The following is a 16,018-nucleotide window of genomic DNA, read 5'->3' as shown; positions in this document are numbered from 1 at the left end:
CACTGGGGACACAGTTCCTGAAGGTGCTGACTCTCACTGGGAGACAGTTCCTGAAGGTGCTGACTCCCACTGGGACACAGTTCCTGAAGGTGCTGACTCTCACTGGGAGACAGTTCCTGAAGGTGCTGACTCTCACTGGGGACACAGTTCCTGAAGGTGCTAACTCTCACTGGGAGACAGTTCCTGAAGGTGCTGACTCTCACTGGGGACACAGTTCCTGAAGGTGCTGACTCTCACTGGGAGACAGTTCCTGAAGGTGCTGACTCTCACTGGGGACACAGTTCCTGAAGGTGCTAACTCTCACTGGGAGACAGTTCCTGAAGGTGCTGACTCTCACTGGGACACAGTTCCTGAAGGTGCTGACTCTCCCTGGACACAGTTCCTGAAGGTGCTGACTCTCACTGGCACACAGTTCCTGAAGGTGCTGACTCTCACTGGGACACAGTTCCTGAAGGTGCTGACTCTCACTGGGACACAGTTCCTGAAGGTGCTGACTCTCCCTGGACACAGTTCCTGAAGGTGCTGACTCTCACTGGCACACAGTTCCTGAAGGTGCTGACTCTCACTGGGACACAGTTCCTGAAGGTGCTGACTCTCACTGGGGGACAGTTAGTGAAGGTGCTGACTCTCACTGGGGACACAGTTCCTGAAGGTGCTAACTCTCACTGGGAGACAGTTCCTGAAGGTGCTGACTCTCACTGGCACACAGTTCCTGAAGGTGCTGACTCTCACTGGCACACAGTTCCTGAAGGTGCTGACTCTCACTGGCACACAGTTCCTGAAGGTGCTGACTCTCACTGGGGGACAGTTAGTGAAGGTGCTGACTCTCACTGGGTGACAGTTACTGAAGGTGCTGACTCTCACTGGGGACACAGTTCCTGAAGGTGCTGACTCTCACTGGGAGACAGTTCCTGAAGGTGCTGACTCCCACTGGGACACAGTTCCTGAAGGTGCTGACTCTCACTGGGCGACAGTTAGTGAAGGTGCTGACTCTCACTGGGGGACAGTTACTGAAGGTGCTGACTCTCACTGGGGGACATTTCCTGAAGGTGCTGACTCTCACTGGGGGACAGTTCCTGAAGGTGCTGACTCTCACTGGGATCAGTTCCTGAAGGTGCTGACTCTCACTGGGGGACAGTTCCTGAAGGTGCTGACTCTCACTGGGACACAGTTCCTGAAGGTGCTGACTCTCACTGGGACACAGTTCCTGAAGGTGCTGACTCTCACTGGGACACAGTTCCTGAAGGTGCTGACTCTCCCTGGACACAGTTCCTGAAGGTGCTGACTCTCACTGGCACACAGTTCCTGAAGGTGCTGACTCTCACTGGGACACAGTTCCTGAAGGTGCTGACTCTCACTGGGGGACAGTTAGTGAAGGTGCTGACTCTCACTGGGGGACAGTTACTGAAGGTGCTGACTCTCACTGGGGACACAGTTCCTGAAGGTGCTAACTCTCACTGGGAGACAGTTCCTGAAGGTGCTGACTCTCACTGGCACACAGTTCCTGAAGGTGCTGACTCTCACTGGCACACAGTTCCTGAAGGTGCTGACTCTCACTGGCACACAGTTCCTGAAGGTGCTGACTCTCACTGGGGGACAGTTAGTGAAGGTGCTGACTCTCACTGGGTGACAGTTACTGAAGGTGCTGACTCTCACTGGGGACACAGTTCCTGAAGGTGCTGACTCTCACTGGGAGACAGTTCCTGAAGGTGCTGACTCCCACTGGGACACAGTTCCTGAAGGTGCTGACTCTCACTGGGCGACAGTTAGTGAAGGTGCTGACTCTCACTGGGGGACAGTTACTGAAGGTGCTGACTCTCACTGGGGGACATTTCCTGAAGGTGCTGACTCTCACTGGGGGACAGTTCCTGAAGGTGCTGACTCTCACTGGGATCAGTTCCTGAAGGTGCTGACTCTCACTGGGGGACAGTTCCTGAAGGTGCTGACTCTCACTGGGACACAGTTCCTGAAGGTGCTGACTCTCACTGGGACACAGTTCCTGAAGGTGCTGACTCTCACTGGGACACAGTTCCTGAAGGTGCTGACTCTCCCTGGACACAGTTCCTGAAGGTGCTGACTCTCACTGGCACACAGTTCCTGAAGGTGCTGACTCTCACTGGGACACAGTTCCTGAAGGTGCTGACTCTCACTGGGGGACAGTTAGTGAAGGTGCTGACTCTCACTGGGGGACAGTTACTGAAGGTGCTGACTCTCACTGGGGACACAGTTCCTGAAGGTGCTAACTCTCACTGGGAGACAGTTCCTGAAGGTGCTGACTCTCACTGGCACACAGTTCCTGAAGGTGCTGACTCTCACTGGCACACAGTTCCTGAAGGTGCTGACTCTCACTGGCACACAGTTCCTGAAGGTGCTGACTCTCACTGGGGGACAGTTAGTGAAGGTGCTGACTCTCACTGGGTGACAGTTACTGAAGGTGCTGACTCTCACTGGGGACACAGTTCCTGAAGGTGCTGACTCTCACTGGGAGACAGTTCCTGAAGGTGCTGACTCCCACTGGGACACAGTTCCTGAAGGTGCTGACTCTCACTGGGCGACAGTTAGTGAAGGTGCTGACTCTCACTGGGACACAGCTCCTGAAGGTGCTGACTCTCACTGGGGGACATTTCCTGAAGGTGCTGACTCTCACTGGGGGACAGTTCCTGAAGGTGCTGACTCTCACTGGGATCAGTTCCTGAAGGTGCTGACTCTCACTGGGGGACAGTTCCTGAAGGTGCTGACTCACACTGGGACACAGTTCCTGAAGGTGCTGACTCTCACTGGGACACAGCTCCTGAAGGTGCTGACTCACTGGGACACAGCTCCTGAAGGTGCTGACTCTCACTGGGACACAGTTCCTGAAGGTGCTGACTCTCACTGGGACACAGTTCCTGAAGGTGCTGACTCTCACTGGGGGACAGTTCCTGAAGGTGCAGACTCTCACTGGGACACAGTTTCTGAAGATGCTGGCTCTCACTGGGACACAATTCCTGAAGGTGCTGATTCTCACTGGGAGACAGTTCCTGAAGGTGCTGACTCTCATTGGGGGACAGTTCCTGGAGGTGCTGACTCTCACTGGGACACAGCTCCTGAAGGTGCTGACTCTCACTGGGACACAGTTCCTGAAGGTGCTGACTCTCACTGGGACACAGCTCCTGAAGGTGCTGACTCTCACTGGGACACTTCCTGAAGGTGCTGACTCTCACTGGGACACAGTTCCTGAAGGTGCTGACTCTCACTGGGGGACAGTTCCTGAAGGTGCTGACTCTCATTGGGGGACAGTTCCTGAAGGTGCTGACTCTCACTGGCACACAGTTCCTGAAGGTGCTGACTCTCACTGGCACACAGTTCCTGAAGGTGCTGACTCTCACTGGCACACAGTTCCTGAAGGTGCTGACTCTCACTGGGGGACAGTTAGTGAAGGTGCTGACTCTCACTGGGTGACAGTTACTGAAGGTGCTGACTCTCACTGGGGACACAGTTCCTGAAGGTGCTGACTCTCACTGGGAGACAGTTCCTGAAGGTGCTGACTCCCACTGGGACACAGTTCCTGAAGGTGCTGACTCTCACTGGGCGACAGTTAGTGAAGGTGCTGACTCTCACTGGGGGACAGTTACTGAAGGTGCTGACTCTCACTGGGGGACATTTCCTGAAGGTGCTGACTCTCACTGGGACACAGTTCCTGAAGGTGCTGACTCTCACTGGGATCAGTTCCTGAAGGTGCTGACTCTCACTGGGGGACAGTTCCTGAAGGTGCTGACTCTCACTGGGACACAGTTCCTGAAGGTGCTGACTCTCACTGGGACACAGTTCCTGAAGGTGCTGACTCTCACTGGGACACAGTTCCTGAAGGTGCTGACTCTCACTGGGGGACAGTTAGTGAAGGTGCTGACTCTCACTGGGGGACACAGTTCCTGAAGGTGCTAACTCTCACTGGGAGACAGTTCCTGAAGGTGCTGACTCTCACTGGCACACAGTTCCTGAAGGTGCTGACTCTCACTGGCACACAGTTCCTGAAGGTGCTGACTCTCACTGGCACACAGTTCCTGAAGGTGCTGACTCTCACTGGGGGACAGTTAGTGAAGGTGCTGACTCTCACTGGGTGACAGTTACTGAAGGTGCTGACTCTCACTGGGGACACAGTTCCTGAAGGTGCTGACTCTCACTGGGAGACAGTTCCTGAAGGTGCTGACTCCCACTGGGACACAGTTCCTGAAGGTGCTGACTCTCACTGGGCGACAGTTAGTGAAGGTGCTGACTCTCACTGGGACACAGCTCCTGAAGGTGCTGACTCTCACTGGGGGACATTTCCTGAAGGTGCTGACTCTCACTGGGGGACAGTTCCTGAAGGTGCTGACTCTCACTGGGATCAGTTCCTGAAGGTGCTGACTCTCACTGGGGGACAGTTCCTGAAGGTGCTGACTCTCACTGGGACACAGTTCCTGAAGGTGCTGACTCTCACTGGGACACAGCTCCTGAAGGTGCTGACTCACTGGGACACAGCTCCTGAAGGTGCTGACTCTCACTGGGACACAGTTCCTGAAGGTGCTGACTCTCACTGGGACACAGTTCCTGAAGGTGCTGACTCTCACTGGGGGACAGTTCCTGAAGGTGCAGACTCTCACTGGGACACAGTTTCTGAAGATGCTGGCTCTCACTGGGACACAATTCCTGAAGGTGCTGATTCTCACTGGGAGACAGTTCCTGAAGGTGCTGACTCTCATTGGGGGACAGTTCCTGGAGGTGCTGACTCTCACTGGGACACAGCTCCTGAAGGTGCTGACTCTCACTGGGACACAGTTCCTGAAGGTGCTGACTCTCACTGGGACACAGCTCCTGAAGGTGCTGACTCTCACTGGGACAGTTCCTGAAGGTGCTGACTCTCACTGGGACACAGTTCCTGAAGGTGCTGACTCTCACTGGGGGACAGTTCCTGAAGGTGCTGACTCTCATTGGGGGACAGTTCCTGAAGGTGCTGACTCTCATTGGGGGACAGTTCCTGAAGGTGCTGACTCTCACTGGGGGACTGTTCCAGAAGGTGCTGACTCTCACTGGGAGACAGTTCCTGAAGGTGCTGACTCTCACTGGGGGACAGTTCCTGAAGGTGCTGACCCTCACTGGGAGGCAGTCATGATGGTGCTGACTCTCACTGGAAGACAGTTCCTGAAGGTGCTGACTCTCACTGGGACACAGTTCCTGAAGGTGCTGACTCTTACTGGGACACAGTTCCTGAAGGTGCTGACTCTCACTGGGACACAGTTCCTGAAGGTGCTGACTCTCACTGGGGGACAGTTCCTGAAGGTGCAGACTCTCACTGGGACACAGTTTCTGAAGGTGCTGGCTCTCACTGGGACACAATTCCTGAAGGTGCTGATTCTCACTGGGAGACAGTTCCTGAAGGTGCTGACTCTCATTGGGGGACAGTTCCTGGAGGTGCTGACTCTCACTGGGACAGTTCCTGAAGGTGCTGACTCTCACTGGGGGACAGTTCCTGAAGGTGCTGACTCTCACTGGGAGACAGTTCCTGAAGGTGCTGACTCTCACTGGGGGACAGTTCCTGAAGGTGCTGACCCTCACTGGGAGGCAGTCATGATGGTGCTGACTCTCACTGGAAGACAGTTCCTGAAGGTGCTGACTCTCACTGGGACACAGTTCCTGAAGGTGCTGACTCTTACTGGGACACTGTTCCTGAAGGTGCTGACTCTTACTGGGACACAGTTCCTGAAGGTGCTGACTCTCACTAGGGGACAGTTCCTGAAGGTGCTGACTCTCACTGGGAGACAGTTCCTGAAGGTGCTGACTCTTACTGGGACACAGTTCCTGAAGGTGCTGACTCTCACTGGGGGACACAGTTCCTGAAGGTGCTGACTCTCACTGGGGGACAGTTCCTGAAGGTGCTGACTCTTACTGGGACACAGTTCCTGAAGGTGCTGACTCTCACTCGGGGACAGTTCCTGAAGGTGCTGACTCTCACTGGGAGACAGTTCCTGAAGGTGCTGACTCTTACTGGGACACAGTTCCTGAAGGTGCTGACTCTCACTGGGACACAGTTCCTGAAGGTGCTGACTCTCACTGGGGGACAGTTCCTGAAGGTGCTGACTCTCACTGGGACACAGCTCCTGAAGGTGCTGACTCTCACTGGGACACAGTTCCTGAAGGTGCTGACTCTCACTGGGACACAGCTCCTGAAGGTGCTGACTCTCACTGGGACAGTTCCTGAAGGTGCTGACTCTCACTGGGACACAGTTCCTGAAGGTGCTGACTCTCACTGGGGGACAGTTCCTGAAGGTGCTGACTCTCATTGGGGGACAGTTCCTGAAGGTGCTGACTCTCACTGGGGTACTGTTCCTGAAGGTGCTGACTCTCACTGGGAGACAGTTCCTGAAGGTGCTGACTCTCACTGGGGGACAGTTCCTGAAGGTGCTGACTCTCACTGGGACACAGTTCCTGAAGGTGCTGACTCTCACTGGGAGACAGTTCCTGAAGGTGCTGACTCTCACTGGGGGGCAGTTCCTGAAGGTGCTGACTCTCACTGGGGCACAGTTCCTGAAGGTGGTGACTCTCACTGGGGCACAGTTCCTGAAGGTGCTGACTCTCACTGGGGGACAGTTCCTGAAGGTGGTGACTCTCACTGGGACACAGTTCCTGAAGGTGCTGACTCTCACTGGGGACAGTTCCTGAAGGTGCTGACTCTCACTGGGGCACAGTTCCTTAAGGTGGTGACTCTCACTGGGGCACAGTTCCTGAAGGTGGTGACTCTCACTGGGGGATAGCGATTGATCCCACGCACAAATAGGGATGCTCCATATTAAAACAAGCTTTATGCCGTCCGAGGTCACTGTCCGTGTGGAGTTTGCACATTCTCCTCGTGTCTCTCTGGGTCTCACCCCCACATACCAAAGATATGCAGGTTCGGTGGATTGGCCACACTAAATTGCCCCTTAAAAAAAGCTTTATTATTAACACAGTATTGCTAACATTATCATCAGGGCAATAACTTCGGGACTTCCGGTTGTGGCGATGCGGAGCTGAGCCGCACATTTCGGCAGCTCCCGCTAGAACGGACTTCGGGGCTCTCCGGAGGAGCCCCAACGGAACTTTTTTGATCTAATCCCGTGTGGGAAGGTGAAGTAAGGTCCCCCTTCCGTCGTGTATGGAGGGGACTGGAAGTGGAGGGACAAAAAAAGAGGCTTTGGAGCAGCGGCAGAAACGAGGGGGAGAAAACAAGATGGCGGAGGGCGGAGAGCGCGCAGCATGGGAGCCGGACCAGCAGGAGTTTCTCAGGCGCTGCGTGGAGGAGCTTAAAAAGGAGGTGCTGGCGCCAATGCTATTGGCGATCGAGGGGCTGAAGGAGACCCAGAAGGCCCAGGCGGTGGAGCTCCGAGAGGTGAAGGAAAAAACTAATGAGAATGAGGTCGAGATCTTGGGCCTGGCGGTGAAGATGGAGGCGCATGAGGCGCTGCACGGGAGGTGGGCCGAGAGATTCAAAGTCCTGGAGAACAGGTCAAGGAGGAAGAATCTCCGTATTCTGGGTCTCCCCGAAGGAGTGGAGGGAGCTGATGCCGGGGCGTATGTGAGTACGATGCTCCATTCGCTGATGGGTGCGGAGGCCTCTCCGACCCCCCTGGAGCTGGAAGGGGCTCACCGGGTCCTGGCGAGGAGACCCAAGGCTGGTGAGCCGGCAAGGGCGATAGTGGCGAGGTTCCATCGCTTCGCGGACAGAGAGAGCGTCCTGAGATGGGCCAAGAAGGAGCAGAGCAGTAGATGGGAGAATGCGGTGATCCGAGTCTACCAGGACTGGAGCGCGGAGGTGGCAAAGAGGAGAGCTGGCTTCAATCGGGCCAAGGCGGTGCTGCACAAAAAAAGGGTGAGATTCGGAATGCTGCAGCCAGCGCGACTGGGTCACGTACCAGGACCGACACCACTATTTCGAAACGCCAGTAGAGGCTTGGACCTTTATCCAAACGGAAAAATTGGACTCGAACTGAGGGGCTGTGGTAGTGGGGGAGATGTTGACTGTATACAGAGTTGTAAATGTGGGTAAAGAATGTTTTACGGGTGGGACGATGGATGGGGATGGGGGAAAGAGTTTTTGATGGGGGAACAGTGAGGAATGTGGGCGTCGGTGCTGGAGGGAGGGGAGACTCGGGGATGGGGGAACTGGGACAATGGCCGCAACAGGAGCTGCGCCACAGGGGGCGGGGCTGGCTCAGGAAAGCGCGGGCTTTTTCCCGCGTTAGGGAGGGGGGGGATGCAGGAGCGCAAGGAGGAGGAGGGATTTCCACATGGGGGGGGTCAACGGGAAGGCGGGGAAAGCCGGGGTCAGCAGGAGTCAGCTGACTTACGGAAGTATTATGGGGGGAGCAAAATAGCTAGATTTGGATCTAGCGGGGAGGGGGGTGGGGAGGGGGGAAGAGGGGGGACAATAGGGTTGCTGCTGCAATGGCCGAGGGGGAACTGAAAATGGAAGAGGTGGTCGGGGCGGGGGTTCCCTGTCTGGGGGACTGGAGGGTGCGGGAGGCGCGGGCATGGGACTGGCCTAAAATAGGAGATGGCTAGTCGGCGGGGGGGGGGGGGGTAGCCCCCCAATTCGGCTGATCACGTGGAATGTGAGAGGCCTAAATGGGCTGGTTAAGAGGGCTTGAGTGTTCGCACACTTAAAGGGACTGAAGGCAGACGTGGCCATGCTTCAGGAGACACATCTGAAGGTGGCAGATCAGGTCAGGTTAAGGAACGGATGGGTAGGACAGGTATTCCATTCGGGGATGGATGCGAAGAATAGAGGGGTGGCAATACTGGTGGGGAAGCGGGTGTCGTTTGAGGCCAAGAACATAGTGGTGGATAATGGGGGTCGATACGTGATGGTGAGCGGTATGTTGCAGAGGACGGGGTGGTGTTGGTAAATGTATACGCCCTGAATTGGGACGACACTGGATTCCTGAAACGTATGTTGGGGCGTATTCCGGACTTGGAGGTAGGAAGCTTGATAATGGGGGGGGGGACTTCAATACGGTGTTGGACCCAGCATTGGATCGCTCCAGATCTTGGACGGGGAGGAGGCTGGCTGCGGCCAAGGTGCTTAGGGGGTTTATGGACCAGATGGGGGGAGTAGATCCGTGGAGATTTGCCAGGTCTTTGGCCAGAGAATTCTCTTTTTTCTCCCATGTACACAAAGCCTCCTCCCGGATAGATTTTTTTGTTCTGGGCAGGGCGCTCATCCCGAGGGTGGAGGGGACGGAGTATTCGGCCATAGCCGTTTCAGACCACGCCCCGCACTGGGTGGAACTGGAGCTGGGAGAGGAGAGGGACCAACGCCCACTGTGGAGGCTGGATGTGGGACTGCTGGCAGACGAGGAAGTGTGTGGGAGGGTGCGGGGGTGCATCGAAAGGTATCTGGAGGCCAACGACAACGGGGAGGTGCAGGTGGGAGTAGTATGGGAGGCGCTGAAGGCGGTGGTCAGGGGAGAGTTAATCTCCATCAGGGCTCATAGGGAGAAGAGCGAGGGCAGGGAAAGGGAGAGGTTAGTGGGGGAGATGTTAAGGGTGGACAGGAGATATGCAGAGGCCCCTGAAGAGGGACTACTCAGGGAGAGACGAAGTCTCCAGACGGAGTTCGACCTGTTGACCACGGGGAAGGCAGAGGCACAGTGGAGGAAGGCACAGGGGGCGATATATGAATATGGGGAGAAGGCGAGCCGGATGCTGGCACATCAGCTCCGTAAGAGAATGGCAGCGAGGGAAATAGGTGGAGTCAAGGATGGCAGGGAAAGTGAATGAGGCATTCAAGGCCTTTTACGAGCAGCTGTATAGGTCCCGGCCCCCAGGGGGAAAAGAGGGGATGCGACGATTCTTGGACCAACTGAGGTTCCCGAGGGTGGAGGAGCAGGAGGTGGCTGGTTTGGGGGCGCCAATTGGGGTGGAGGAGCTGGTTAAAGGACTGGGGGAGCATGCAGGCAGGGAAGGCCCCGGGACCGGATGGGTTCCCGGTGGAGTTCTATAGAAAGTATGTAGACCTGTTAGCCCCGTTGGTGGTAAGGACTTTCAATGAGTCAAGGGAGGGGGGGGACTCTGCCCCCGACAATGTTGGAGGCGACGATCTCTTTGATCCTGAAGCGGGATAAGGACCCACTGCAATGTGGGTCGTATAGGCCGATCTCGCTCCTCAACGTAGATGCTAAGTTGCTGGCAAAAGTGTTAGCTACGAGGATTGAGGACTGTGTCCCGGGGGTGATTCATGAGGACCAGACGGGATTCGTAAAGGGTAGGCAGCTAAATACCAATGTGCGGAGGCTCCTAAATGTGATTATGATGCCATCGGTAGAGGGAGAGGCGGAGATAGTGGCAGCCATGGACGCGGAGAAGGCCTTTGACCGAGTAGAGTGGGAGTATCTCTGGGAAGTGTTGAGGAGGTTTGGGTTCGGGGGAGGGTTTATTAGTTGGGTTAAGCTCCTGTATAGAGCCCCGGTGGCGAGTGTGGTCACGAACCGGCGGAGGTCGGAGTATTTCCGGCTGTATCGAGGGACGAGGCAGGGGTGCCCCCTGTCCCCTCTGCTGTTTGCATTAGCAATTGAACCTTTGGCCATGGCGTTAAGGGAGTCGGGGAAATGGAAGGGGGTGGTCCGAGGGGGAGAGGAACATCGAGTGTCGCTGTACACAGACGACCTGTTGCTGTATGTGGCGGATCCAGCGGAGGGGATGGTTGAGGTCATGCAGATCCTAAGGGAGTTTGGGGACTTCTCGGGCTATAAGCTCAATGTGGGAAAGAGTGAGCTCTTTGTCAGGGATAGACGACCTACCGTTGAGGAGGGCGGAAAGGAGCTTTTGGTGCTTGGGGATCCAGGTAGCTAGGAGCTGGGGGGCACTGCACAAACTTAATTTGACGCGGCCAGTGGAACAGATCGAGGAGGACTTTAAAAGGTGGGACATGTTGACATTCTCGCTGGCGGGCAGGGTACAGTCGGTTAAAATGGTGGTCCTCCCGAGGTTTCTTTTTGTATTCCAATGCCTCCCAATTATGGTCACCAAGGCCTTTTTTAAGAGGGTAAGCAGGAGCATTATGGGATTTGTGTGGGCGAGCAAGACCCCGAGGGTAAGGAGGGGGTTCCTGGAGGGTAGTAGAGATAGAGGAGGGCTGGCGTTGCCGAATCTGGGTGGCTACTACTGGGCAGCCAACGTGGTGATGATCCGTAAGTGAGTGATGGAGGGAGAGGGGGCGGCGTGGAAGAGGTTGGAGATGGCGTCCTGCAAAGGAACGAGCCTGGGGGCGCTGTTGACGGCACCGCTGCCGCTCTCGCCGACAAGGTACACCACGAGCCCGGTGGTGGCAGCAACGCTAAAGATCTGGGGGCAGTGGAGACGACACAGGGGTGCGATGGGAGCCTCGATGTGGTCCCCGATCAGAGATAACCATTGGTTTGTCCCAGGAAGAATGGACGGGGGTTTCAGAGCTGGCATCGGGCAGGGATTAGAAGAATGGGGGACCTGTTCATCGATGGGACGTTTGCGAGCTTAGGGGCGCTGGAGGAGAAATTTGGACTACCCCCGGGAAATGCCTTCAGGTACATGCAAGTGAGGGCATTTGAGAGGTGGCAGGTGAGGGAATTCCCGCTGCTCCCGGCACAGGGGATTCAGGACAGGGTGATTTGGGGCGTATGGGTCGGGGAGGGCAAGGTGTCGGCGATATACCAGGATATGAAAGAAGAGGGGGAGGCTTTGGTAGAGGAACTGAAGGGCAAGTGGGAGGAGGAGTTGGGGGAGGAGATTGAGGAGGGGCTGTGGGCTGATGCCCTAAGTAGGGATAATTCCTCTTCCTCGTGTGCCAGGCTCAGCCTGATACAATTTAAGGTTGTTCACAGAGCGCATGTGACGGGGGCGAGGCTGAGTAGGTTCTTTGGGGTGGAGGACAGATGTGGAAGGTGCTCAGGTAGCCCGGCGAACTATGTCCACATGTTTTGGTCATGCCCGGCACTGGAGGGGTCCTGGAGGGGAGTTGCAGGAATAGTATCTGAGGTGGTGAAAGTCCAGGTCAAGTCAAGCTGGGGGCTAGCACTATTTGGAGTCGCGGACGAGCCGGGAGTGCAGGAGGCGAAAGAGGCCGGCATTCTGGCCTTTGTGTCCCTGGTAGCCCGGCAAAGGATCTTGTTAGTGTGGAAAGATGCGAAGCCCCCCCAGTGTGGAAGCCTGGATAAATGATATGGCAGGGTTTATCAAGTTGGAAAGGATAAAGTTTGCCTTAAGAGGGTCTGTGCAGGGGTTCTCCAGGCGGTGGCAACCGTTCCTAGACTATCTCGCAGAGCGTTAGATGGAGTCCGGTCGACAGCAGCAGCAACCTAGGGGGGGGGGGGAAGAGGAGTGGGGGGGGGGGGGGGGGAAAGAGGGAGGGATAGGGAAGGGGGGTTCTTCGGGGGGGGGCGTCTGAGCAAGAAAAACATAAACGATCCGGAAAACTGATATGTACGGGAGGAATCCAATGTACAAAGTTCTGTATCATATTGATTTGCCATGTTTATGTCTTGCTATGCGAGTTTTTTCTTCTTTTTTGTTACGGGGGCGGGGGGGGTGGGGGGGAGGGAGTTGTTTATATGGTTGAAAATTCTGTTAAACATTTTTTCTTTTTAAAAGGGCAATAACTTCCAATTCCCGGTTAAGTAATGCTTAACAATACAATGAACCAATGACCCTTAACTAAGATCTGTATCTCCACTCAAACAAAACCCATCACTGGTCACAATCCACTTTTAAATACAGTTAGCAGACTCAGGAATACTTGCTGTAAAGAGATGTCTTGGATAAACCACTTTGAGAAAGTGATATCTTCCAGGACCCAGCTTGCAGATTCTTGCCTATCTCAAACTACTGTTTAACCTGCCATCCTGGGACATGCTCCTGTCCGGCACACAGGCAAATCTTAAACTCCTGTCTGGAGAACAGCTTCTTCTCTGGTCTGGCCCCAGTCAAATCTCTAACAGATCTGCTGCTCCCAGACTCTGTCTGCTTCTTCCAGACTCTGCTAGTCTGTCCATTGTGATTTCACTTTTCCCACTGGCAGCGCACCCCCGTCAGTGCTTACCCCATCACCATGGAAAATAGATTCCTGCCCCCAGCGAGTCCCCTGCCCCCTGGCGGACTGGAGAATCCTGCCCAATATCTCTAATTAGCTAATCTCCGGGGAACCCTCTGAATATAAACAAAATTCCATTAGTCCAAACTCAGAAAACAATATCCATGGCTGGAATGAATGGTGATCTTTCTTTTACGATGCTTTAATTACACCCCTGTCTCCATAACGTCTAGTTGCTTTTCAAGCCAGGTTTTGAAAAAACATGACTGCAGCAGTCGCACACACATTAACCTGGGCTTTTCATCTTTACTGTAAGGGGAGGCAGTGGCGCAGTGGCATTGTCACTGGATTAGTAACCCAGAAGCCCAGAGTAACGCTTTGGGGACCTGGGTTCAAATCCCACCAGGGCAGATGGTGAAATTTGAAATCAATAAAAATACTGGAATTAAAAGTCTAACAATGACCATGAAACCGTTGTCGATTGTCATAGAAACCCATCTGGTTCACTAATGTCCTTCAGGGAAGGAAATCACCGTCCTTACCCGGTCTGGCCTACACGTGACTCCAGACCCACAGCAATGGGGTTGACTCTTAAAAGGCCCTCAGGGGCAATTAGGGATGGGCAATAAGAGCTGGTACAGCCTGCGACTCCCACGTCTCATCAACAAATAACAAAAATATATAATACTGTATCTCTGAAATTCCATTCATCACAACGCCAAAACTAGCAGCGCTCCGAAAGCTAGTGACATCAAAACAAACCTGTTGGACCTTAACCTGGTGTTGTAAGATTTCTTACTGTGCCCACCCCAGTCCAACGCCGGCATCTCCACATCGTGGCATATAGGTTCAGCAGCAGACGGTTGAAGTCGGGGCTGTTAAATGTTCAGTAACAGAGGACCTGCTATTGGGGTTGAGACAGGGTCAGAGCTCGTCAGTGAAGTTTCTTGTACAGACGTCACTCCCAGTACGTGGTGTTTTCCTTTGTTTCAGGCCAATTGTTAACAAAATTCAACGCAGCAGAGACAACACAAAAGGCCTTCAATGTGGATCACGGTCAGTTTGTCAACATTCCCATGATGTCTGGTACAAACTATCCTTTACGTTACGGCTATGACACCGAATTAAGTTGCAAGGTAATCTTTGTCTGGGGATGACTGCGGGACGTCAGGGAAAGCCAGTAACTCTCAGTGCCAGGAATACCACGGTGCCGGACAGGAGCGATCGGCGATATCCCAACACTGTATCTGGCAGACTCCTCACACACTCATTTCCATGTCAGTATAGAAGGGACAGGTTGCTGTGATAACTCTCATTACCCCCTCCTGCTAACTGTGAGTCTGTCTGCAGCCATCACACTTTGTACGTGGGCGACAGGAGCAAAAGGAGGCCGTTCAGTCCCTCAAAGCCTGATGCTGCAAACACGTGGCTGATCTATCTGTCAACACTAATCACAATCCAGTTACTGAGGGAGTGCCGCACTGTCAGAGGGTCAGTACTGAGGGAGTGCTGCACTGTCAGAGGGTCAGTACTGAGGGAGTGCTGCACTGTCAGAGGGTCAGTACTGAGGGAGTGCCGCACTGTCAGAGTGTCAGTACTGAGGGAGTGCCGCACTGTCAGAGGGTCAGTACTGAGGGAGTGCCGCACTGTCAGAGGGTCAGTACTGAGGGAGTGCCGCACTGTCAGAGGGTCAGTACTGAGGGAGCGCCGCACTGTCAGAGGGTCAGTACTGAGGGAGTGCCGCACTGTCAGAGGGTCAGTACTGAGGGAGTGCCGCACTGTCAGAGGGTCAGTACTGAGGGAGTGCTGCACTGTCAGTGGGTCAGTACTGAGGGAGTGCTGCACTGTCAGAGGGTCAGTACTGAGAGAGTGCCGCACTGTCAGAGGGTCAGTACTGAGGGAGTGCTGCACTGTCAGAGGGTCAGTACTGAGGGAGTGCCGCACTGTCAGAGGGCCAGTACTGAGGGAGAGCTGCACTGTCAGAGGGTCAGTACTGAGGGAGTGCTGCACTGTCAGAGGGTCAGTACTGAGGGAGTGCCGCACTGTCAGAGGGTCAGTACTGAGGGAGTGCCGCACTGTCAGAGGGTCAGTACTGAGGGAGTGCTGCACTGTCAGAGGGTCAGTACTGAGGGATAGCTGCATTGTCAGAGGGTCAGTACTGAGGGAGCACCGCACTGTCAGAGGGTCAGTACTGAGGGAGTGCTGCACTGTCAGAGGGTCAGTACTGAGGGAGTGCCGCACTGTCAGAGGGTCAGTACTGAGGGATAGCTGCATTGTCAGAGGGTCAGTACTGAGGGAGCGCCGCACTGTCAGAGGGTCAGTACTGAGGGAGTGCTGCACTGTCAGAGGGTCAGTACTGAGGGAGTGCTGCACTGTCAGAGCGTCAGTACTGAGGGAGTGCTGCACTGTCAGAGGGTCAGTACTGAGGGAGTGCCACACTGTCAGAGGGTCAGTACTGAGGGAGTGCCGCATTGTCAGAGGGTCAGTACTGAGGGTGTGCCGCACTGTCAGAAGGTCAGTACTGAGGGAGTGCCGCACTGTCAGAGGGTCAGTACTGAGGGAGTGCTGCACTGTCAGAGGGTCAGTACTGAGGGAGTGCTGCACTGTCAGAGGGTCAGTACCGAGGGAGTGCTGCACTGTCAGAGGGTCAGTACTGAGGGAGTGCCGCACTGTCAGAGGGTCAGTACTGAGGGAGCGCCGCACTGTCAGAGGGTCAGTACTGAGGGAGTGCTGCACTGTCAGAGGGTCAGTACTGAGGGAGTGCCGCACTGTCAGTGGGTCAGTACTGAGGGAGCGCCGCACTGTTAGAGGGTCAGTACTGAGGGAGTGCTGCACTGTCAGAGGGTCAGTACTGAGGGATAGCTGCATTGTCAGAGGGTCAGTACTGAGGGAGCACCGCACTGTCAGAGGGTCAGTACTGAGGGAGTGCTGCACTGTCAGAGGGTCAGTACTGAGGGAGTG

General features: G+C 55.0%; 1 protein-coding gene across 2 annotated transcripts in view; it reads left to right on the top strand.

The window, feature by feature from the left end:
- The window catches only part of serpinf1 (serpin peptidase inhibitor, clade F (alpha-2 antiplasmin, pigment epithelium derived factor), member 1), a 110,095-nt gene that overhangs the window by 80,473 nt on the left and 13,604 nt on the right, over positions 1-16,018 (top strand). For both annotated transcript variants that reach the window (XM_072470009.1, XM_072470010.1), the window contains exon 6: positions 14,051-14,193. In XM_072470009.1, coding sequence (XP_072326110.1) covers positions 14,051-14,193 — 143 coding nt within the window. The remainder of the gene's footprint in view (positions 1-14,050; positions 14,194-16,018) is intronic.

This window comes from Scyliorhinus torazame, chromosome 12 (genome assembly GCF_047496885.1).
Source record: "Scyliorhinus torazame isolate Kashiwa2021f chromosome 12, sScyTor2.1, whole genome shotgun sequence".
NCBI classification, from domain to species: domain Eukaryota; kingdom Metazoa; phylum Chordata; class Chondrichthyes; order Carcharhiniformes; family Scyliorhinidae; genus Scyliorhinus; species Scyliorhinus torazame.
Note: the sequence above shows the minus strand (reverse complement) of the source record. Positions and strands in the feature narration are given on the sequence as shown.